The sequence below is a fragment of the Lissotriton helveticus genome, chromosome 7, assembly GCF_964261635.1.
Source record: "Lissotriton helveticus chromosome 7, aLisHel1.1, whole genome shotgun sequence".
Taxonomy (NCBI): Eukaryota; Metazoa; Chordata; class Amphibia; order Caudata; family Salamandridae; genus Lissotriton; species Lissotriton helveticus.
In genome coordinates this window covers 78,770,803-78,796,659 of record NC_136068.1, presented here as the reverse complement: position 1 = coordinate 78,796,659, position 25,857 = coordinate 78,770,803, and the positions used below count along the sequence as shown (strand labels likewise).

At 42.3% G+C, this 25,857-nt stretch overlaps 1 protein-coding gene across 1 annotated transcript in view; it reads left to right on the top strand.

The window, feature by feature from the left end:
* LOC144766628 (beta-1,3-galactosyltransferase 5-like) overlaps window positions 1-23,533 on the top strand; it is a 97,990-nt gene extending 74,457 nt beyond the window's left edge. The window contains exon 2 of the mRNA XM_078650413.1: window positions 22,286-23,533. Within this exon, the coding sequence (XP_078506539.1) occupies window positions 22,286-23,257 (972 nt within the window). The 3' untranslated portion in view covers window positions 23,258-23,533. The remainder of the gene's footprint in view (window positions 1-22,285) is intronic.
* Window positions 23,534-25,857: the final 2,324 nt, after the last annotated feature.

Genomic DNA, 25,857 nt, shown 5'->3' with positions numbered 1-25,857 from the left:
TGTGGTTTGTGGACTTATACCAGATACCATGCAATAAACAGTTTATCTATGAATGCCTATCCATAGTATTACAGGAGAATGTATTTCAGTTTGGAGATCGCATGTACCAACAGACGAAGGGCGTGAGCATGGGGGCAGCCATGGCTCCGTCCATAGCGAATATATACATGGCTCTTTTTGAGGCTTACAACATACACAATGAGATGGCACCCTTTTATGAGTCTGTTTCCCACTGGTATAGGTTCATTGATGATATCTTCTTTATCTGGACCGGTGGGGAACAGACTCTTGGGGAATTCCTAGAGTGGGTCAACCTTGCGGACGAAAATCTTCGCTTTACTGCCCATGTCCACCCCTCTGAGGTTGAATTCCTGGACATATACATCCGGAATAGAAACAATATTTTGGAGGTCGATTTATACTCGAAGCCCACATCGAGGAATACCTTGCTCCATTTTTCAAGTTATCACCCTAGGAGCCAAAAGGACGGCATTCCGTTCTCCCAGTTCCTTAGGGTGAGACGAAACTGTACGAACATCAAGGACTACGATAGTCAGTCAGTTAAGATGAAGCAAAAATTCCTTGATAGAGGATATCCGCATCGTCTAGTACGTGAGGCCTATAAGAGGGCTCGTTACTATGACCGGGATACTCTCCTAAATTCAAAGAAGGAAACCCAGGAACCAAAACTAGTGTGTGTCACACGACACTCAACACTAAATGCAAAGATCAGGCAAATAGTCAATGCCAATTGGCACTTATTAAACCTGGAACCATCTGCTCCTAAACTCCAAAAACCAATGTATGCCCATCGGAGAAATAAGAATTTAAAGGACTTTGTAGTTAGATCAAGATACATGGGCACCTCAGAAAAGACCCCGTTTGTACAGAAATCTATACAGGGAGCCAATCCAATATATGGTACTTCAAGATGTGGATCCTGTAAGTCGTGTGACGGGATTATACCAGGGCAGACTTTCCAATTGAATGGATATAACATTGTAGCGAATGAACTGTGGACATGTAACACCAGCAATGTTATTTATTTGCTTATGTGTCCCTGTAATCTAGGATATGTGGGCGAGACTGCAAGAACCATTAAAGTCAGATTGACCGAACATAGGTCGGCAATCAAAACTAAGAAATTGGCTGCCCCACTTGCTGAACATTATTCAGATTTTAAACATGCCCCATCCGAAATACGGTGGCGTATCCTAGAAAAAGTGCAAATATCGAATGCCAAAGGAGGAGAGAATATAAGAAAAAGACGAGAAGTCTTTTGGATTTTCTCCCTTAAGACCTTTAGTCATGGTCTTAATCAGGAATTGCCCTGGCAAAATGCTATTCTGTGAATATTCCTTTAAATTCAATAATTCTGCAAAGAGGGCCTTTCCCTTTAAGAAACTCAGGTCCTCGTCCAACCAATGATACTTTCCCTTATAAAAGGACCTCCGAAATTCAAATCGGAGTTGTTCCTGTAGAAAGACCAGACGCTCTGACGGTGTATCCAAAATTGTTGGCGTCCTGTGCAATCCCTAAGGTAAGAACTTGCGCAAACAAGCGTTCGAAAGTACTTTATTGTAGCCCTGTGGTTCAATCAGGGTAACACTAACAGCTTGCACGTCCTTTATTAGGAACCACGTGCACTTTTAAACCCGTTGCAGCGGAACACCATGATGCTTCGGCTGTAGTCTCGGTTTTGAATCAAATCGGCAACAACGCACAACGCACGACGTGGCATCTAGCGGCTTTCTTTAAATTAGGTAAGCGGCATAACGAGAATACTTAAATAGAACTGTCTTTATACTCGGCAATTTGTCTTTGAATTTAGATAGGAGAAACGCTTTAAAAAACGATTCGGCAAAAGTTAGTTCTGGAAATGGGATACTAACAGGCGGCTCTTCTCTCTTTTCTTTATCAGGAGCCCATACCGCTTTTAAACAGAACACACAAAAACACAGGATGTTCGTACCTTAACAAGCTGCGCACCCGACACACGCTATTGAATTTGCGCCACGTCTCAGCATTACCTAAATATATTTTGGTAAGCGATAATTATATAGTGTTGGCGCAGAGTTACTTATCAATTTAACACTAAGAGACCCTGGCTGATTGTGTTTGGTGTGTTATATTATTAGGACCTGTTTCTACGTACCGGAGGCCCTGCAATTTCACTTAAAAGGAGTTAAAAAGACCTAAGTAGAAGGATACAAATTAAACCTCAAAGGGTAAGAATAATATGTTTTTGCCTTATAGTAAAAAAGCATCACGTTGGGTTCATACTAAAGCTATGATTGTTTTTTTAACGAATAGGATAGTGTGATAGGCCTACATCCCAAAAAGAAACTTAGGCGAAGGAAATCTTGAGTGACAACTATCATAAATAAAAGGTGAGCAGTCGTGTACAATTCTTGAAATGTAACGACGCAGAATTTAAAGAAAAGTAACTGGGGGAGTGAGTTTAAGTTTAATTTTTTTAAAAAAAGAAAGGGGCTCTTTGACCCACATTTAATCCACATAAAATTCTATGTTTGATTCCTTTAGAATATTTAACTGAAGTTTCCTGCCCCTCATTTGTGGATACAGTTTAAAATACAGCCGTCCTGCAGTCTAAATCTTTAGAGAACAGCACTGGCCTTGTACTACGGTACAACTTTCGGTAAGAAAGAAACGTTTGTGTAGTAGAATTGTGAGAATGGTTGCATTATAATTAGGATATTTTTCCCCCCCCCACTTGTTTTTCCGTGACTAGTGATCTTGAACGGAAATGAATATGAACTTTTTCTAATCTCTAACCTGTCTCATCTTATTTCTCTAAATTTCTTCTCTGTATATCTCCTGACATATTTAAGATAAGGAACTATGTCTCAGAGAAAGTCCCAAGCGAAACACAAATTACATTGAAATGTATAAGCAGTCTAATCAATTGGGCGATAAACACCATTTAAATGTTTTAGATCTGGATACTGTGACTTTTTGCATCAATAAGAAAATGAAATATAATATAATGGTGTTTCTGAACAAAGTGTATAAATGTACATGTTCTTGTCTAAACTCTGAGCACTATACCCTGTGTTTGCCGGTACATATCAGAATGAGGCTTGGGTATGAAAATCTGTACGTGCATAGGTGGAAAACATTCGTATATAAGGCGATATATCTCGTTTTTTAGCAAAGGCTTATACCAATAGAATGTTACAACAAATCTGAACTAGTCCAGTTGTATCATAACAAATGTAAGATGTAACAAGCAAATCACCGTTATGATCTCTTTTACAGAAAATTGGATGGTTAAAGTCCCGATGAAGGCATAGTGTATGCCGAAACGCGTCGACCGGATGCCACCTAACCTCCTCTCTTTTAACTAAAAAAACATTTTATGAATACAAATGTATCATTCTAGATCTTTTTATCAAAAATGATCAATGTACTGTTTTACATTTAATCCTTTTTTTATCAAATTAAAAATGTATATGTTTTTGAAACTGCACTAGTTTGTTTGTTCTATCTATTGGTTGTTGCTTTATTATATGCCTGGGATTGTTATTTCATACATATTGCTTACCCTGTCCCAGGATAATTATCCGTATCAGGGGGTCCTTGTTTGTTTACATAGTTTTACCCACGGTTATCCGTGTGGGACTGTTCTTGAACTTATATATTGATTCATCGCCCTCACACACCTATGCATTTTTAACTGTGTTCTGTTTTATTGTTCCTGTGTATACTTTCCTCTTTTCCATCTTTATTAACATCTTCCGTTAATTTGAAATGGCCCAATTGGAAACATTTGGCTTTACGGATGAGGACTTTGCCTTTCTGGTTGGCAATACTGCACCAACTGGTTCAACTTCCAGCTTTATGTCAAAGCCACAAAGTAATAGTGATCTATTGAAATTGTCAAACCTAAAAAAGAAATTAATAAGGATTGAAGCTCATGGAGACTTCATGTTAAATTATCTAAAAGCTGCTATCATCCCTTTAGGATTAAGGGTTAGGAATATTCCGGGACTATTCGTAGATGTTAAATCGTTCCTACATAAGTGGAGTATGATAGCTAGCAGATGTTCTAGGGACTTAATGATTTTGATAATTTCAACCTCTAAAGAGATAGCCTCAGATATTAAAAAAGAAATAGAAGATTTAGAGAATAAAATTAAAACCTCCACGGTACTGATGGATGCTGATAAACAACTAGAATCCCTAAATAAGGATATTTTATCCTTTGCAGAATATCTCACTAAAAGAAAAGAAGACAAATTCACAAAGGATAAAAGATATTATACCATAGAAAGAGCATATCCCTATCTAGGAGATAACTTCTATAAATCTGACAATCAGCAGGGAGAGGGGAGCTATAATCAACAGAGAGTGAACAATTTCTCAGACTCCTCGGACCCTGAATCAGAGAATGAACAGAATTATCAAGAAGATGGTTATTATAACCCCCAAAATGGCCGTAGAAATCAACGCCAGCCTTTTTTAGGGTATCGAGGAGCGAAGCGGGGACGGCAGAGAGTACGCTTTCAACCGTCATCCCGGGGACATCAAACTTACCAGCACCCGATGGAGGGACAGCCCCAGCACTATCTGGAAACACGCAGCAGGCAATACCAGAGGCACTGGATATGATACCGATTTTCAATCTCTCAAAGCATAACCTAGAAGCTTCTGATATATCCTTACTCTCGAAAGGTCTGACATTTGTCCCACATGCAAATGTAAACTTATTCGAACTCTATCAGGACATACATTCCTTTTTTAGGAAGATAAGATTAAAAAAATTCTTCATGGATAAGACAGAAATAGAAAACAACAATACTGCAAACAATATTGTAGCCTTGCCCTCAACTTTTACTCCATCACTGGACCAACTTGGTCCAGAGATGGCTATGTTTGAAAAAGTTGTATTAACAAAACTAGAACAGGCCTTGAGATATGTCCCTAAATCAAAATATAACATCTCTAAGGAGGAACATGACTCTTTACTTAGTCTGAAGAATAACAAATCACTAATAATAAAAAGCAGTGATAAGGGTGGTGGAATCGTTTTAATTGATTCCAACAAATATGAGGAAAACATGCTAAAGATGTTAAATGATTCCCTGTTCTACAAAGAGGTTAGGAATAATCCAACAAATAAGCTGGTCAGGCGAATTCAGCAGGTAACAAAGAGAGCACTGGATGAGGACATAATAAATAAAAAAGAATATGAATTTTTAAACAATTCGCAAGGCAAATTAGCATGCATTTATGGCCTTCCAAAAATGCACAAGGACCAAAGCAATCCACCATATCGACCCATAGTATCAACTATTGGCACCCCGACTGAAGCCCTGTCTAAGTATATAGATAACATATTGAGGCCCTACATACCATTGTCTCCATCTTACATTAAAGATACTGGAGAAATGATTGCAAAAGTGGAAAATCTCCAATTTAATGGCAATAGGGATCTCCTAGTTACGCTTGACGTCGAAGCGTTATACAGTAACATCCCACAAAAAGGGGCTCTGGATGCCACTATGTGGTTTGTGGACTTATACCAGATACCATGCAATAAACAGTTTATCTATGAATGCCTATCCATAGTATTACAGGAGAATGTATTTCAGTTTGGAGATCGCATGTACCAACAGACGAAGGGCGTGAGCATGGGGGCAGCCATGGCTCCGTCCATAGCGAATATATACATGGCTCTTTTTGAGGCTTACAACATACACAATGAGATGGCACCCTTTTATGAGTCTGTTTCCCACTGGTATAGGTTCATTGATGATATCTTCTTTATCTGGACCGGTGGGGAACAGACTCTTGGGGAATTCCTAGAGTGGGTCAACCTTGCGGACGAAAATCTTCGCTTTACTGCCCATGTCCACCCCTCTGAGGTTGAATTCCTGGACATATACATCCGGAATAGAAACAATATTTTGGAGGTCGATTTATACTCGAAGCCCACATCGAGGAATACCTTGCTCCATTTTTCAAGTTATCACCCTAGGAGCCAAAAGGACGGCATTCCGTTCTCCCAGTTCCTTAGGGTGAGACGAAACTGTACGAACATCAAGGACTACGATAGTCAGTCAGTTAAGATGAAGCAAAAATTCCTTGATAGAGGATATCCGCATCGTCTAGTACGTGAGGCCTATAAGAGGGCTCGTTACTATGACCGGGATACTCTCCTAAATTCAAAGAAGGAAACCCAGGAACCAAAACTAGTGTGTGTCACACGACACTCAACACTAAATGCAAAGATCAGGCAAATAGTCAATGCCAATTGGCACTTATTAAACCTGGAACCATCTGCTCCTAAACTCCAAAAACCAATGTATGCCCATCGGAGAAATAAGAATTTAAAGGACTTTGTAGTTAGATCAAGATACATGGGCACCTCAGAAAAGACCCCGTTTGTACAGAAATCTATACAGGGAGCCAATCCAATATATGGTACTTCAAGATGTGGATCCTGTAAGTCGTGTGACGGGATTATACCAGGGCAGACTTTCCAATTGAATGGATATAACATTGTAGCGAATGAACTGTGGACATGTAACACCAGCAATGTTATTTATTTGCTTATGTGTCCCTGTAATCTAGGATATGTGGGCGAGACTGCAAGAACCATTAAAGTCAGATTGACCGAACATAGGTCGGCAATCAAAACTAAGAAATTGGCTGCCCCACTTGCTGAACATTATTCAGATTTTAAACATGCCCCATCCGAAATACGGTGGCGTATCCTAGAAAAAGTGCAAATATCGAATGCCAAAGGAGGAGAGAATATAAGAAAAAGACGAGAAGTCTTTTGGATTTTCTCCCTTAAGACCTTTAGTCATGGTCTTAATCAGGAATTGCCCTGGCAAAATGCTATTCTGTGAATATTCCTTTAAATTCAATAATTCTGCAAAGAGGGCCTTTCCCTTTAAGAAACTCAGGTCCTCGTCCAACCAATGATACTTTCCCTTATAAAAGGACCTCCGAAATTCAAATCGGAGTTGTTCCTGTAGAAAGACCAGACGCTCTGACGGTGTATCCAAAATTGTTGGCGTCCTGTGCAATCCCTAAGGTAAGAACTTGCGCAAACAAGCGTTCGAAAGTACTTTATTGTAGCCCTGTGGTTCAATCAGGGTAACACTAACAGCTTGCACGTCCTTTATTAGGAACCACGTGCACTTTTAAACCCGTTGCAGCGGAACACCATGATGCTTCGGCTGTAGTCTCGGTTTTGAATCAAATCGGCAACAACGCACAACGCACGACGTGGCATCTAGCGGCTTTCTTTAAATTAGGTAAGCGGCATAACGAGAATACTTAAATAGAACTGTCTTTATACTCGGCAATTTGTCTTTGAATTTAGATAGGAGAAACGCTTTAAAAAACGATTCGGCAAAAGTTAGTTCTGGAAATGGGATACTAACAGGCGGCTCTTCTCTCTTTTCTTTATCAGGAGCCCATACCGCTTTTAAACAGAACACACAAAAACACAGGATGTTCGTACCTTAACAAGCTGCGCACCCGACACACGCTATTGAATTTGCGCCACGTCTCAGCATTACCTAAATATATTTTGGTAAGCGATAATTATATAGTGTTGGCGCAGAGTTACTTATCAATTTAACACTAAGAGACCCTGGCTGATTGTGTTTGGTGTGTTATATTATTAGGACCTGTTTCTACGTACCGGAGGCCCTGCAATTTCACTTAAAAGGAGTTAAAAAGACCTAAGTAGAAGGATACAAATTAAACCTCAAAGGGTAAGAATAATATGTTTTTGCCTTATAGTAAAAAAGCATCACGTTGGGTTCATACTAAAGCTATGATTGTTTTTTTAACGAATAGGATAGTGTGATAGGCCTACATCCCAAAAAGAAACTTAGGCGAAGGAAATCTTGAGTGACAACTATCATAAATAAAAGGTGAGCAGTCGTGTACAATTCTTGAAATGTAACGACGCAGAATTTAAAGAAAAGTAACTGGGGGAGTGAGTTTAAGTTTAATTTTTTTAAAAAAAGAAAGGGGCTCTTTGACCCACATTTAATCCACATAAAATTCTATGTTTGATTCCTTTAGAATATTTAACTGAAGTTTCCTGCCCCTCATTTGTGGATACAGTTTAAAATACAGCCGTCCTGCAGTCTAAATCTTTAGAGAACAGCACTGGCCTTGTACTACGGTACAACTTTCGGTAAGAAAGAAACGTTTGTGTAGTAGAATTGTGAGAATGGTTGCATTATAATTAGGATATTTTTCCCCCCCCCACTTGTTTTTCCGTGACTAGTGATCTTGAACGGAAATGAATATGAACTTTTTCTAATCTCTAACCTGTCTCATCTTATTTCTCTAAATTTCTTCTCTGTATATCTCCTGACATATTTAAGATAAGGAACTATGTCTCAGAGAAAGTCCCAAGCGAAACACAAATTACATTGAAATGTATAAGCAGTCTAATCAATTGGGCGATAAACACCATTTAAATGTTTTAGATCTGGATACTGTGACTTTTTGCATCAATAAGAAAATGAAATATAATATAATGGTGTTTCTGAACAAAGTGTATAAATGTACATGTTCTTGTCTAAACTCTGAGCACTATACCCTGTGTTTGCCGGTACATATCAGAATGAGGCTTGGGTATGAAAATCTGTACGTGCATAGGTGGAAAACATTCGTATATAAGGCGATATATCTCGTTTTTTAGCAAAGGCTTATACCAATAGAATGTTACAACAAATCTGAACTAGTCCAGTTGTATCATAACAAATGTAAGATGTAACAAGCAAATCACCGTTATGATCTCTTTTACAGAAAATTGGATGGTTAAAGTCCCGATGAAGGCATAGTGTATGCCGAAACGCGTCGACCGGATGCCACCTAACCTCCTCTCTTTTAACTAAAAAAACATTTTATGAATACAAATGTATCATTCTAGATCTTTTTATCAAAAATGATCAATGTACTGTTTTACATTTAATCCTTTTTTTATCAAATTAAAAATGTATATGTTTTTGAAACTGCACTAGTTTGTTTGTTCTATCTATTGGTTGTTGCTTTATTATATGCCTGGGATTGTTATTTCATACATATTGCTTACCCTGTCCCAGGATAATTATCCGTATCAGGGGGTCCTTGTTTGTTTACATAGTCATACCTGTTCGCTCTCCTGCCTCGCCTCAATCTGGGCCCGGTGTTTATTTCATACATCAAACTCCTGTACACGGACATCACAGCATCTGTCCGTATCTCCGGTGCGATATCTGAGAGTTCTCCATCGGCAGGGGGACTCGCCAGGGGTGCCCGCTCGCCACATATTTATTTGCGCTCGCTATGGAGCCCCTGGCCTCCTGGGTGCGTATTGACGTACAAATGCGGGGCTTTGAATGGGGCGGCGCCCCCACGGATAGAATTGCACTATATGCAGATGATGTCCTCTTTTTCCTTACGGACTTAAGCAGATCGGGCCCTCGAGTCTTGGAGATTATGCGTGTCTTCGGTGAGGTGTCGGGCCTCTATTTCAACCCACGTAAATCCACATTATGGGTGTTGGGTGGCAGGAGTGTGGCGGACTCCTGGGCGTCGGAGTTGCAGGTAGTTGTAGGGGGCTTGAAGTATCTGGGAGTGTTCCTCTCCGACTCCGCGGCTGTTGCTTGGGAACGTAATGTGGTCCCGGTATGGGAGAGGGTTCAGACGGATGTTAAGACGTGGTCCCGAATGCCCCTTACTATCTTTGGTCGATCTGCGATCTTCAAGATGGTCGCACTTCCGCGCCTCCTATACCAACTGCAGAATCACCCACACCCTATCGCTCCCCAGTGGTTTCGGCAAGTTAATTCAGTCCTGGGTCGCTTCCTATGGGCGGGAGGTGCTGCCAGGGTGGCGCTGCGGACCTGCTACCTGTCCACATATTGTGGTGGCTTGGCCACATCCGATATCCTGTCTTATTATCAGGCCTCCCAACTGCTTGTACTTAATGAATGGTGGTATGGAGACAGGGGTGACCCGGCTTACGCCCTGGAGCACTCCCTGATGGGTGACTGCACGCTACACACGATTTTATACTCAGCCAAAATACGGAAAAAGCTCCCGTGTGTCACACGTGTGGTTTTTGCTGTGTGGCGACAAGCGCTGCGTCGTATGGGCTGGTGGGGTAGACTTACGGCGGAGACCCCGCTGTGGCAGAATGGACGGCTACCTGGGTTGGCCTCTTTGACGGGGTTCAGTGGATGGGATGCCATCGGGATCTCGTCACTGGGACATGTACTGTCCGGAGTCACCCTGAAGTCGTTCCAGGAGCTCCAAACTGAGTTCCATATGCCCACGACCCAATTCTATCGCTATCTCCAATTTCGCCATGCACTGGCACCTGACATTGCCGGCTTGGAGTCGCTGCCGGAATTCAGTCCGGTGGAGGCGAAGATCTTCATGGGGGACCTCGGTGATAAGAAGGTATCCCGAATCTATCAAACACTCGTCACGCACTGTTCCTCCTCCCTACTCCCCCTTAAGGAGGCCTGGGAGAAAGACATCGGACCCTTGGACGAGGATGATTGGAGGGAGGCGCTGGAGTCCCCGCGAGGGGCTGCTATCGCGATTCGACTCTGCCTCATCCAATTCAAATACCTACACAGGGCCTACTACACCCGGGAGCGATTGTGGAGGGCAGGCCTGATTGGGTCCCCAGAGTGCCTGCGCTGTGGAACTGAAAGAGGTACGCTGTTGCATACTGTGTGGTCCTGTGTCGGCCTTACCAGATTTTGGAGTTGTGTCTGGAATTGTCTGTCTGAAGTACTGGAATGGGACCTGCCCCGCACCCCTCGATTAGGGATTCTTCATGTCCTAGAGGGGGTAGGGGGGAATATCTACAAGCGCCACCTCTTACTGCTGGGACTGGTGGTGGCCAAGAGGGACCTGGCACGGGCATGGAAAGGAGTGCGAGCCCCCCCACTGTGTGCTTGGAAGGCTGGCTTAGACTACTTTATGGGGCTGGAGCGCCCGGTGTTTGAAGCCAGGGGATGCCCCCGTAAGCATTATAAGATCTGGAGAAGGTGGGCGGAGTATAGGGGACTGTTCCTAGACCCCCCGATGGTACAAGAAGATGACTGGCAGGAGGCGAGTGGCCCGCAGGCCTGAGGTGGTACACAGTACCGGACACATTAAGACCAAGTGATGAAGGTTTACTATGATCACGTGCAACGGGCTAGGGAGGGATAAGGGGTGGGTAGTTGGGAAGTTGGGTGGTTGGGGATGGGGGTAGAGGGCAGGAAGGGGGTTTGCATTCCTCGTATAATTACTTGAGATTTGTACATGCTAAAGAAACCTGTCTTGATATTTGGTGGCACTCTCCTGACTGTGGAGAGCCACATATATGCCTCTCTCTGATCATTCAATAAAACTTTGTTGTGAAAAAAAAAATTACTATTCCCACTCCAAGGAGTGCAACAGTGGATATATGACGTTACAACGCAACTTTTACAACGCACTACCATTACAACGTAAGTATTGGTAAGTATATAATAATTTTTATAATTTAAATTATTTAAAATTAATTTAATATAATTTAATTTAATTTCATTTCATTAAATTAAATTAATGTAAATTTAATTTTACTTTATTTTTACACTGTACCCCTGTACCCCAAAAACCCAAAACTGACCCTGAACCCTAAAAAAAACCCTTAACCCAAAACCCCAAAACTGACCCTGAACCCTAAAAATACCCCTTTACCCAAAAACTAAAAACTGACCCTGAACCCTAAAAATACCCCTTTACCCAAAAACCCAAAACTGACCCTGAACCCTAAAAATACCCCTTAACCCAAAAACTAAAAACTGACCCTGAACCCTAAAAATACCCCTTTACCCAAAAACTAAAAACTGACCCTGAACCCTAAAAATACCCCTTTACCCAAAAACTAAAATCTGACCCGGAACCCTAAAAATACCCCTTTACCCAAAAACTAAAAACTGACCCTGAACCCTAAAAATACCCCTTTACCCAAAAACTAAAAACTGACCCTGAACCCAAAAAATACCCCTTTACCCAAAAACTAAAAACTGACCCTGAACCCTAAAAATACCCCTTTACCCAAAAAACAAAAACTGACCCTGAACCCTAAAAATACCCCTTTAATTTAACATAATTAGCAATTAATCAATTAAATTAAATTAATTACCAATTACATTTTAAATAATTAACAAATATTATTTAATTACCAATTAATTAAATATGACTACCAATTAATACATTTACATATTTAATTAATTATAATTAAATTACTTCCCACCCTATTCCCCTATAAACCCACAACCCGCTACAGGAAATAAATTATTTTAATTTACATAATTAGCAATTAATCAATTAAATTAAATTAATTACCAATTAAAATTTAAATAATTAACAAATATTATTTAATTACCAATTAATTAATTATTACTACCAATTAATAAATTTACATATTTAATTAATTATAATTAAATTACTTCCCACCCTATTCCCCTATAAACCCACAACCCGCTACAGAATAAAATTACACAATAATTAAAAAAAAATCATTAATTAAAAATAATTATAACATAAAATGACACTTTTCACACATATTATAACATAAAAGCACTATAAATAATTAAATATTATTTAAAAAACGATATTTGTTACTATCTAGATTATATACTTGGATATTTTCACTTTCTATATTATTTACAGTCGATATTACTTCACTTACCTTAAAAACGATATTTTGACTGTCGATATTCTGTCCTGTCGATATTTTGTCCAAACTATATTTAAAACTCGATATTCTGTCCAAACGATATTTTGGAGTCGATATTATGTCTGTGCACCCCTTGAAACGTCTCTGGTCTAATCACTCTGCCAATCGTTACCATTCAAAGCCACGCCAAGGTTGCTCATGCGCACAAACACAAGAGAGAGGAAGGTATAGGGATGGGAAAGACCACAAGATGGACACTTCAACTGACACATGCAATTTAAATAACATCCAGTATTTAACCCCTTGCCTGCTGATGACGAGCCCAGCTCGTCATGAGGCACAGTGGAGCTGTGCTCATGACGAGCTGGGCTCGTCATAAGGGCCGCGCCACTCCCCCACGAGGTGAATTCCAATCCTGTGCGGACGTTCTATGGGAGTGGGTGGAGTCATGACGAGCTCAGCTCGGCATGAGCACAGCTGCACTGTGCCTCATGAGCTCGTCATGAGCACTGCGGTGCCATGCGCGGCCCCCCTTCCCCCTCACAGGAGGGGAATTACACCCACGGTTAATGGGTTAAGAGTAGGCCTGGGTGGAGTTCACAGAGTTCTACTCTGTGGAACTCCGCCGCGCTCTGCCGCGTTCAGCCAGCGGTGGAGTCTATTAAGTCAAGCTGCTCGCACTGGTTATAAGCTCCGGACGTCCCGCGCTGTAAAATTAGCACGAACGGCAATCCGCGTCACACCCGAGGGCGCTGCTGTAAATTTGGTCCTACAACTCATACATTTGTTAGGGACCCGTTCAATGTAAACTGCTCTAGCAATAAGATGCAAGAGAGAATGTGGGTTGGAGAGACCTTCATGCTGAATGATGCAATAGCTATATATGTCTAGCTCTCATCTAGGTCTCCATTCTCCATTGCTAAATTTGTTATCTGTACAGCGCCAGGAGGCTCCTTTCGGAGTGATAGTTTGCGCTTTATCAATAGCACATTCCATTTCATTTTATTCATTTCATATATAAATGATAAACATAGATTCTAAAAAAGAGTAGTGTCATAGCAGTGGTTGAGAAGAGCAATTGTGCCGATATCAGATGAAAAGGGACCCATGAATGACAACAAGGGTTCCAACAGAGGAAATTATGAGATTAAACACAGATGCCACAGATGTGGAATAAACAACCATGTACCCAAGTCAAAAAGTTGTTATGCTGTTATTCTAGACTGTTGGAGGTTTGACAAGTGAGGACACATTGCCCAAATGTGCCAACAAGGAAATAAATATATGCTAGTGAACATTTCTGTCAGGGAGCAGAAGGCAGGAAGGGTGTTTTGTGTCAGTGTCTCCCAGAAAAATGCAGAAGAGAGGCATGGGGGAGCAAAGTCCTGAGCATTAAGAATGATGGAGAACGGAAAGGAAGTAATAGAAGGCAGCATTCTTGCTTGAACAAGGATGTTGACCTCATAGTCAGTTAGGAGTCAGGGTATATGATAATTCTTGAGAAGTTGTTTAGGAGAGTACAGCTGTAACCAATGTTATATCTAAAGATATAAATCAAGAGGTTATCAGGGCTGTGAGATTTTTTATCATTGGCTAAAGGTGAGCAATAGTTATCTTTAAGGAAAAAGAAATAGAAGAACATGTGTAAGTGACAGAGAATGGACCAGTATGACCTATATATATGACCCCGAGCACCAGATCAAGTCATGGTGATGGAAGACATCAATTTGGAAGAAATCTAGAAAAATGCAAAAGGGTTTCTGTATGGAAGAAAGCAGACATTAATTAACATCTTGTCTTGACCTTCAATGTCTTAGGGCCTGATTATGAGTTCAGTCTGACCACCGCCACACCACGGGACCGCCCGCAGTATTAGGACTGCAGCTGTCTGATCACCACAGGACTGCTGCGACCGCCAGGGATCCGGGATTCCACTGCGTTCGCGCAGCGGTGAGAGGCAGAAATATGCTGGCAGTGCCACAGCGGTACTACCATATTACACAAAACAGAGGACCCTAGTAATTTAGGATCAGGTGAATAATAGACACACACTGAATAATATGCGTGTCCTTTGTCCAGCCGGACAGAAATTTATTTATCTAGAATATTTTATAGTCAACATTTATACACAAGTGGGCACATCCTGTGACCCACAGAAAACAAGACAAAACAAGTGAAAATAAATTATGTAAGGGCGCACAAGGCGGTCTGCACTAGTATTTCAGTTCAACACACTTGGATTCTTATTAGCAAACCATTGTAAAAGACGTTTGTGACTTTTATAACAAACATATGGTGCTTTTGGGTCGACGACGTTTCGATGCAGAGGGAAATGCAAGCATCATCATCAGGACAAAAAACATTGTGTCATGTTTGTCTTGAGAGCATAATAGCTAAGCCTCTATGACATTTTACATAATAACATGAAATAATAAGTGGAAGAAAAAGTTGGGAAAAGGAGGGAGACATGGAAAAAATACGTTAGTTATTATAAATTGCTAGGTAAGAAATCGTTTCAATTGTTGATGTCTTTACAATTGAGATCCTTATGAATCTGTGTTAGTATTGGCCGTGGGGTAACTCTTATTTACAGTGTCATATGTGAATAAGATTTGCATGCTTGTCAAGATCAAGGTAATGGAGTGGAATTGGGAAAATCGTGACATCTTTAAAATCGACATTTCGACGCAATATTCAACATGCGCAAAATACCTTCAGGCAATTGGACCCGTGACATAGTATAACACTAAAAAGATTCAAAACGTTGTGCAGCACAGTGAGCTAGATCCGGCGCAGTGATTTATGTGCAAGGGGGAGGAGATACCTGCGTGGCGGACGCGGATTGCACGATGAGGACGGGGGTACCGGTTCTGCTCAATTGCAGGATATAACGGTTCTGTCAGGGTGAGAGACAAAGGGTATATGGTGTACCAGGGTACTTAAACGGAATTGTACTGGCTGCCACCCGTTTAAAAGAGGAGTAAACAATTACTTACAATCTCACGTCCAAGCCGGGTGGCGCGTCGGGTAATTGGGGGGCTGGAGGGAGAGAAAGGAGATAAGGAGGCGAACAACATGAGTGGTGAGAATAACCTACGCGGGTAGAACAGGACTTACTTATTTAAGGATTCAGGAGATCCTAGATTACTGGCATGGCAGAAGGTATCTCCGGCGGGCAGAGTCCTGAGGGGAAAGGAACGGGATCAGAGGCTGTTGGGATCTAAATAGCGGCACAGAATAGCGCTGGGAGTGGGGATAACTTACTTGATATGGTCTTGCTCATTGGCAGGACAGTTGGGTTCTGGCGGTGATCGCTACCAAGGTGTGGGTGGGGCATACTATTTAAGAACATGCAGGTAAAACCGAGGTAGGACTCGGTTGAGGTAAGGGGAGAGTGGCGGCCATCTTGGAGTGGGGCTCGGAGAAGTCAAGGGAAAGAGGGGATAGTGACTGGTGAGAATTAGTGCGAGTGACTGATTTGGTTATAAACAACAAATACATATATACAAGAATTACATTATGGCGAGATTAATCAGGAGGAATTATTCATTACAGAGGATGTTTCCTAATTTAAGAAACAACATCACAATAATGAAGTCCAGTCTTCGACCCTGTTCGCCTTTACGTATACTGTCAGTTCTCAGTATCCAATGTAGTTCCACTTTGTTCAGAATTTGGGCAATGTCCGCTCCACGAGGTGGGGCTTTTATTTGTGTCACTACAGTCCAAGTAAAATCATTCTCTGTGTGATTTTTTTCTTTGAAATGTTCCACCAAAGGCGCATTGGCAGTTTGGCAACGGATCCTACTTCTGTGTTGTCCTATCCGTAGTTTGATCTTCTGGCTGGTTTGTCCTATGTATATCAACATGCATGGACAGAAGATAGCATAAACTACATTTGTAGAATTACAATTCGTGAAATATTGTCTTTCATATTTAATTGTGCCAAAAGAGAAAGTTTTACCCTCAATTGTTGAGTCACAGGAAACACATTGGCCACATTTGGCGTGACCCTTGAGAGCAGGTAGGTTCCATATGTCATTGAGAGTGGTTCTAGCATCTAATTGTGGAAGCGAGGCACAAACCAAATGATCTTTTATGTTCTTTGCCCTTTTGAAGGCAAACAGAGGACGTTCTAAATTCAGAACTCCAGCATTTAATACTGGCCAATGTTTCAGGACACTTTTCTTAATCGCATTGGATGCAGGAGAGAATGTGGTCACACATGTAATTCTGTCTTGATTATTCTTAGTCCGGGGTTCAAGTAAGGTCTCCCTAGGACAGTACCATGCCCTCTTTAACGAGCGGCGAACTAGTTTCCGTGGGTAGCCCCTTTGTCTGAGTTTAGCACTCAGTGTCTTTGCCTCTATGAAATAATCTTGTTTGAAGTAGCAATTTCTACGGATGCGTAGAAACTGTGAATATGGTAATGAGTCTCTGAGAGCACGGGGGTGGTGGCTGTTATAATTCAGTAGAGTGTTGCGTTCTGTGGGCTTGCGGTGTAGACTTGTCGTTAGGCGACCTTCGGTGTGTTTTATCTCTATATCAAGGAAAGGTATAGATTCCTTGCTACTGGACATAGTGTATTTTAACCCTCCGCTGTTGTTGTTAAGCCAGTGGATGAATTGGTTTAGAGAGGTCTCTGAGTCAGTCCATAACATGAAAATGTCGTCAATATACCAAACATATTTTGAGTTGCCTAACCACCACCCTTTTCATCGCGGTGAGCCCGCTATAAAAAGGGTGGCGGTGAAGCAACTAAGGGGGCTCTCATAGAACCCCCTGTGGGCTCAGGGCCCATGGGGTGCATACGGTGGGTACATGCAGTGCCCCCCCCCATGGATTTGCACCCCCAGTTCCTACACAGTGTGGCATGTATGCCATACCGTGCAGGAACCTGCAGTCGGCGCTCTGAATGTTTGGCTCGTCTATGAGCTTAACAGACTGCCGCTATCAGCAGCCGCAGCCCGTGGAAGGAGTTACGGTGAAGCAGGAAGGCGGGGTGGGGGAGGGGCAGGGTGGGGTATGCTATAAACAGGAATATGGATAATTGGAGGTAAGTAAACAATTTAATAAATAAAACGAATTTCGTAGCGGGCACTGCATCGCATTTTGCGACTGGGTCGGAAAAGGGTTTATATGGTGGCGGTGTCTATCAGACACTGCCAGTCATATTAGGATGGGCATTTAGCAATGCCTTTCCGTGGAGGCATGCATGCGGAGTCTGCTCTGGTGGCCCGTTGCAGGCCCCCAAGGACTCCGGGGGGTGCACATGTGGGGTACCTATGGTACCCCCCAGCAGTTCCATGGACAACATGGCAGGCACCACGCGGTGCCTGCCATGTTGTGCATGGAAGTGCACAGCATGCTTTCCTGCCATTGTGGCGGGCGGTGCTGAGTGCACCGCCCGCCACAATGGTAGGAATGCTGGATGCACCCGCCACAGTGGCGGGCGCATCCAGCATTCCTAATGCCACCATCGAGACCCCCGCCCTTATGGCGGGCGGTCCCTTTTTCTGATGGTTTGTCTGCCCATCATCCTAATGGGGGCCCATGTTCGGAGCCCTTACGACCGAATCGGTACATATCGGACGGATTCCTTTCCGACCGAGCCATTCCGATGAGCTCAGTCGGAAAGGAATCCAACTCGGATTTCCGGATGGCCTACGATGGGCTCAGGGAGCCCGTCTGCCATCCGGAAATCCTCCAGTACTCCCCTGGTGGCCTCTTTACGGCCGAGGGAGTACAATGGCAGTATTTCACTGCCTTTTCGTGACGGTGTGTCCAGCACGAAAAGGCAGTCGGAAACTGTTTCTGGGGGCCCCCAGCAGGGCCCCCATGGGTGTGAGGCCGACGAATGGTGCCCCTCTGTTGATCCCTGCTCTTGGTAGCAGGCACCTTGGGGTGCCGGCCACAGGGTGCGGGGATGAACAACACCCCTGCATTTCACATTGCAAGCATGCTTTCCGGTCGGAATGCATGCTTGCATTGTGAACCATACGAATGCGACCGAACAGGGTTCGTACTAGCAGGGCCGTAACCGACCACAGCAGGTCGGTCGGTTACGGCTCCTGACAGATATCGGGTGGACCATCGGACATCGGAATCGGCCCCTTACTTCTTTGAGCTATCTGAGTGTAAAATTACTAAAACTAAAATTACGCACACCGGAGCAAAATTTACAGCTGTAAGTTACTCGTACCCAAAAGAACCAGTAGTAAGTCCAGCACAACACATGGCCAACAACTGGTATTGCAACACCCTTCTATTGCAAATAATGGAGGTCGGGACTTAAATAAAACCCTATAGGAAATGACGGTTAATTAAATTACATTATTTCAAATATTTAAAAATAAATACCTATAATATTAAAACCTTTAAAAATAAAGCATATTTTTTATTTAATTAGAAAATATTTTAACAACCTTTTTTTAATTTAAAGATTAATGTAACATTAATTTTTCTGAAAATATAACTAAATTACTTTTAATTAATTATATACAACATGTTTAATAACTATTAATGAATAATGTCTTTTTTATGACTTTATTGGAAATTGTTTTTAACTTCAGAAATATATATTTGCATTTTTTTTATTATTTTAATATATATAAATGTAAGATTTAATTGAAAATTAAGTTAATAATTTTGTTTTACATTTAAAGGAAATGTATATTCAATTTACATTTATATTTAACATGAAAATATTTGTGGTTTTTTTTAAGTAAAGTAAACATTTTTACTTTTTCCCATACTTTTTCATAAGGAGACTCCACAGCTGAGGGGTGGAAATTACCCTTTGGTAAATTATAGGGATCATTTAAAAAAGTGTATTACTTTTGATAAATTAGTAACAATTTATTTATGTTAATAATTATTGTACATTTATGTTATATATTAATGTTTAATCTAGAACAAATAACAAAATGCTACAGCACTACTATCTTAATTTTTAATTAGTTCTTTAATTAATTTAAAGTTATTAAATTCAATGAAAACTGTTTTCTGAAGTTCAAATTAAAAAATAAATTCCCAACTAAAGTACCAAAATAAAATTATTGTGCAATAATAATTATTAAAAGTGCTGTATAAATTTTAATAAAAGTAGTTTAAGTACATTTTTATAAAATAAATTGATGTTACTTCAATTTATAAATTCAAAAAGGCTGGTAAAATATTAGATTTTTAGATTTTTTTAACCATTAAGTTATATTGATATGTTTACCTATTTTAAATAATTCAGTTTAATTCAACATTATTTCCTATGAGGTTTTACTTTAAGTCCCTACATCAATTATTTTCTCTTGGAGGGTTTTGCAGTATCAGTGCTTGGCCATGTGTGGTGATGGACTTTCCACTGTTTCTTTTTGTCAGTAGTAACTTACACTCATAAATTTGGCTCCACCCCCGGGTGGAGATGTCTACACTTTTGAGTAACTTTATACCCATATTTTGTAAATAGCCCAAAGTAGTAAAGTTACTCAAGGGTGTAAGAGTAAACTTACACATGTTACATACTCGCAGGGGTAAGATAGCTCTGTGAATAGCCTGAACTATCTCAAATGAAAGCTTTACTCCAGAGAGCCAAGGTTTGGCACACATGCTGATACCTAATACTGTAAAGAAAAAACTTGCATATAAAGCTTTGCTCCTCCAGCCTGTGGCTTATGAAGGCCCTTCCAACGACTATTCACCTTACTCTCACCCTCCTCGCGTTCATGTAAGAGTTGAAGATTGTCTTCTTCCCACTATAATATGACACTATAATCTTCTTCATAAAGCATCTCCAAACCAAGCTCTCTACCTGATCATGTCTACTCTTTTGCCCTCAACTGTCTGGTGCGATAAGCACTTTATTAACCAGGTAAGTATTTTATATACTTCTCAAATACTTTGAAAGTTTGAAGCTATCCCTTTCTTTATACCCACTTATTTTCTGCAGTGTCATAAATACAAGAAGTATATTGTACTGCATTGTCAAAATTATCTGCTTTTATAAACTCCCAAACTGTAATATAAAATGATTGCGTTGATAAAGCTCGCCTCATTTTACATCACAGAGGGACAGACTTCAAAGGGCTATTACTTCTTCTCTTGGTCACAGCATGCTGTAGGGATAGCCTTAAAGAATGATGAGCCTCTTCTGTCTTATACACTATGCAGTAAGCACAGACTTAAGCCTGTCTCTCTGTTACAATCAGTTGACCTTGTGGTAGAGACAAATATTGTTACTAGTAATCCAGTTTTTCACAAGTATACAAGGGAGTAGCCAAAAATTAAAATACCCCTCACTTTGAACCAAAGCTCTTATTGCTCCAACCAAGCGAAGCAGGTAATTGTGACCCTCCCCAGAAGAGCTCTCTTGTCTCGTCCATACACACATCTATCCATTCATCCTTTCTTCCTTCCATCCACCCATTGCTATCCACCATGTCACTTTTACATTCTGTTATCCATTCATTCTTTAATCCTTCATTCAGTCTTTCACCATTTTGTCCGTCCATCCATCCGCCCGCCCATCCAAACCTAGCCATCAATCTCCAAACTTATCCATCCATCTCACCATCCGCCCTTTCAGTCATCCATCCATCCACCCTTTCACTCATCATTCCATCCATCCGTTCTCTCAACCAGCCACCCACACTTTCACTCCATCCATCACCCATCTAACCATCCCCCTTTCCTTCATCCATACATCCTTTCACTCACCCATCCATCCATCCATTTACACTGTCACTCATCCATCAATCCACTCATTCACCACTCCATCCAATTCATCCTTACTCATCAATCTATCCATTCACCTACTCAACCAACAATTCTTTCACCCTTCCTTCCTTCCTTCCTCCCTCCCTCCCTCCCTCCCTCCCTCCCTTCCTTCCTTCCTTCCTTCCTTCCTTCCTTCCTTCCTTCCTTCCTTCCTTCCTCCGAGCTGCATACAGAAGATGCCCATCGAGCACTCCACCCCTGCTGTAGTTGAGAAAGCGAGGGCTGACAACGCCCCTACTACTATATCACAGTATGAGGGCAGACTTGATTGACCATAAGTACCTTCTATCTTTTATCCCGCATTAAGTGTGGCAGACGAGATGATATAATTATAATTGCATGAATATATCGTTTACTACGACGAGCATGCTACTTCGGAACCTAAAAAGGATTAGTGGTGAGTTAGTATAGCGAAATATAAAAAATTTATTTGAGTGGTGGACATGTGAGTGTGTTATCTGGGTTTAAAAAGATAGTGGAGGGATAGAAGAGGGAGTGGGTTTGCATTTATATAGCGCTTTGTACCCCTTATGAGGCATCAAGGTGCTTTTTGAGGAGTAGCGCGCTACTCCAGCACCCAAACAGGATCAGTGGTGATTTAGTATAGGGAAATATTAAGAGTCTGCCTGTGTCACTGCATCTGCTGGGGACAATTTTGTTGTACCAGAAATGTCTTACATCTCTGCTGTAAGATGTAGTAGCATGTACAAACTCAAGGAATCATTGGTTCCCTTTTTCTCTGTATTTGCAATGTTAATCCTAATTGTGCCTGCTTGCAAACACAGCTGACACCATTTTTCTTTCCTGCAGGTTCAGCCCTTGATACTTTGGTTCATCAAGCACAGATGCTGCCTTCTCCTCCTCTACCTCTCAGCAGCCTTCATCGTCTTAATTATCCTGCTGCAGGAACCTTTGTACCATGGCGCTAACCAATATCATCGCATTCTCAATTCTAGTGACTACATCTTGCTTCCTCGCAAGAACTGTAAAGACATTGACCCTTTTGTGATCATTCTGGTTTCCTCCTCCCCTGGGCAGCGCCGGGCACGCTCTGTCATCCGAAGCACCTGGGCGAGTGTCACGCATGCATCCGGAAAGCCTATTAGGACCGTTTTCCTCCTTGGCACCAGATATAGCCAGAAGATGCAGGACTCCTTGGCCTCAGAGCATGCCGTCTTTGACGACCTGGTCCAAAAGGACTTCTTCGACAGCTACTCCAACTTGATACTCAAAACGTTGATGGGGTTTCAGTGGGTGTCAGAGTACTGCCCAAGAGCAGAGTACATCATGAAGGTGGACAGCGATGTCTTCGTCAATGTCTGGCGCCTAGTGCAGCTGCTGATGGCAGCCATTGATTTGCCCTTCCCACTTTATACGGGCAGCATCCACTTGTCCGTCGAACCCATCCGCAACCCCCTAAGCAAATTTTATGTTTCATGGGCGGAGTACCCAGATGACGTCTTCCCACCCTACTGCCCCAGTTGGAGTTATATTGTCTCTGGTGAGCTTGCACCCGCCCTCCTAGCCATCGCGCCTTTTATGCCCCCCTTGAAACTAGAAGACGTGTTTGTAGGACTGTGCTTGGAGCAACTCGATGTTGAACCCACGACTCTTGGCTACCGAGGTTATTTTTTGGAGAATGTGGGCCATGATGTCTGCCTGTACCGCAGCCTGGTCTCATCCCATGGTGTACAACCTAGACTCATGCAAGCTGTATGGACCGCCTTTCTCAAACCTGGACGACACCGCTGCCTGGAAAAAGAGGTAAAGAGGCAGAGCTAGAGAAGGAGCGTAGGGTCCTGCAGGAATACTCTTGGCAAACCCATTGAGTCATCTCATGTGCCTTTTCAGGGCAAACCAGGCACCTTGAAAGTGGCAGAGATTGCTAGACATCCCTACGTCTGCTGGTTTTATAAACTAGGATCTCAGCTGGGACTGAGCTAGCCTCTCACTTCTCTAGAACAAAGGTTTGACTTGTTTTCAATGGCTGTGTTATACAATACTGCCTGCTTATTCTTGTAATATCAACTCAATAAAAGGTAATTGGATTGTGTTGTACTTTTGGTTGTTTTCCAGGTCTGTTTTGCTCTCAAACTCAAAGTGTTGGCTTTTGTTTTTTGCTTAGTAAAAGGAGACATTGCACGTGTACCTTATTTGACTGCCCATTTTAGTGTTTGTATAGTTTGTCCCAGATCCAGTGTACACGCCGTCACCCACCCCCAGTCCCCGAGAGCTGGGCCCAGTCCTCCACACAGCCATTGGCCCCATGGCCAATTCAATAGTAGGACCAATGGACTTTTAATAGGACAGGACAGGGTAGAGTTGAAGTCTACAATATCTACATTTAGAAAATGATGTAGGGAGTTAAAGAGAGCAGCCCAGAATCACAGAATTGTTCTTGGAAAGTCAAATATAGGATTTGATCCCAATTTCGAGGTTCCTAAGTCGTCATCATCTTAGTCACCACCACACTCCCTCCATTATGTGACGTATGGATTAGTATACCTCCAACTTCACATTATAAGAATATTGCAAGACACCCCTCATATACTGAATGAGGAAGGCCACGTGCCTTTTAGAAACAGCGGGAACTTTTGTGGTTACTTGAAAAATCCTTTTAGTTGAGTTACGATAGTCAATTTAGTGAGTAGAAAGTAGCGGCTGCTACCATCCCCGGGTGGTGTTATACTGGACGATAAAAGAAAAAAAATAACTGTTACCTGAAAATGTCCGCCCGCCCCCTCTCCTCTGTCCTCTTCTTCCTGTATCTGGTACAGCAGCTGGAAGCAGCAGGGAGCACCCGGCTCTCCTGAGCCAATCACAATACTGCCATGCAGCGTTTTAATTGGTCTGAGCACCGTGGTTCTGCACTCAGATGAGGATTGAGAGGTGAGCATGTTCTTCACCAGGCTGTGCATTACAGCCTGTTGAGGAAGATGTGAAGTGCGCATGACTGTTTAGCCGGCCCAAGAGGACCGGCCAAGCAGTTGTGCTCATTTAAGGAGTACAAACCACTCCTCTCCCTGTTGTGACCAACTCTTCCCGCCAGCCACTGACTGCAATAGGAAAACTAAAATGATAATACCAACACGTTATTATCATTTTATATTTCCTTTTGAGCGGTGCGGCAACGCTCCTCTGCCTTAGTGGAGGCACTGTGGGTACGTCCCTCCATGTAAATAATGGTCACTTTTTGGGACTTTGAAATCTGGTTGAAGCGGTCTGGCACGTTGCCGCGTATGCATCATGGCTGCCTCTCTTTTTTTCTGGGTCTGGACTAGCATGCCACGTCTCTCTTGTCAAATGCAAAAACAACAGTTGATGGACAGAATGGAGAACAATGTCATACATTCACCCCAGTACAGAGATCTGGGCATAAATCCATCATTTCTTTGTACTCCACACCACCCCAGTTCAGACATGGCCAAATGCAAATCAGCCTTGACCCTGTGCCTCATGGGAACAGTCCAGCCCGAACTGCCAAGCCATGTCTTCCCTGGACCGGAATCATGCATCCTAGGACCGGTTTCTGGCTATCACCCGTCATCAGCCAGGATAGCTTGACTCCAGTGGTGTGGGGAGCACGGGACTCACGTCTGAGCATACCCGTCCCACTCAGGGTGACAAATGCAAAAACAACAGTTGATTGAAAGAATGGAGAACAATGTCATACATTCACACCAGTACCGAGATCTAGGCCTAAATCCATCGTTTTTTTGCACTCCACACCGCCCCAGTTCAGACATGGCCATATGCAAATCAGCCTTGACCCTGTGCCTCATGGGAACAGTCCAGCCCGACCTGCCAAACCATGTCTTCCCTGGACCGGAATCAAGCATCCTAGAACCGGTTTCTGGCTATCAGCCGTCATCAGCCAGGATAGCTTGACTCCAGTGGTGTGGAGAGCACGGGACTCACGTCTGAGCATACCCGTCCCACTCGGGGTGACAAATGCAAAAACAACAGTTGATGGACAGAATGGAGAACAATGTCATACATTCACCCCAGTACAGAGATCTGGGCCTAAATCCATCATTTTTTTGCACTCCACACCACCCCAGTTCAGACATGGCCATATGCAAATCAGCCTTGACCCTGTGCCTCATGGGAACAGTCCAGCCCGAACTGCCAAATGCAGTGTTATAGAAAGCCCTCTACCCGCCACTCTGACACCACCCAGGAGATACTCCACTTAGCATTCTCTTGCTACATCCTTAAACCTGCACACTACACACTGATCTTCACTAGACACCACCTGCACCATCCACAGCCTACAGCATTTATTCTAAACCTCTCAAACCACCTATAACCTAAGACACCTACTTCACCTTCTACATCCATTACACCCCACACTTAACTTGACACACCACATGGTACAGACA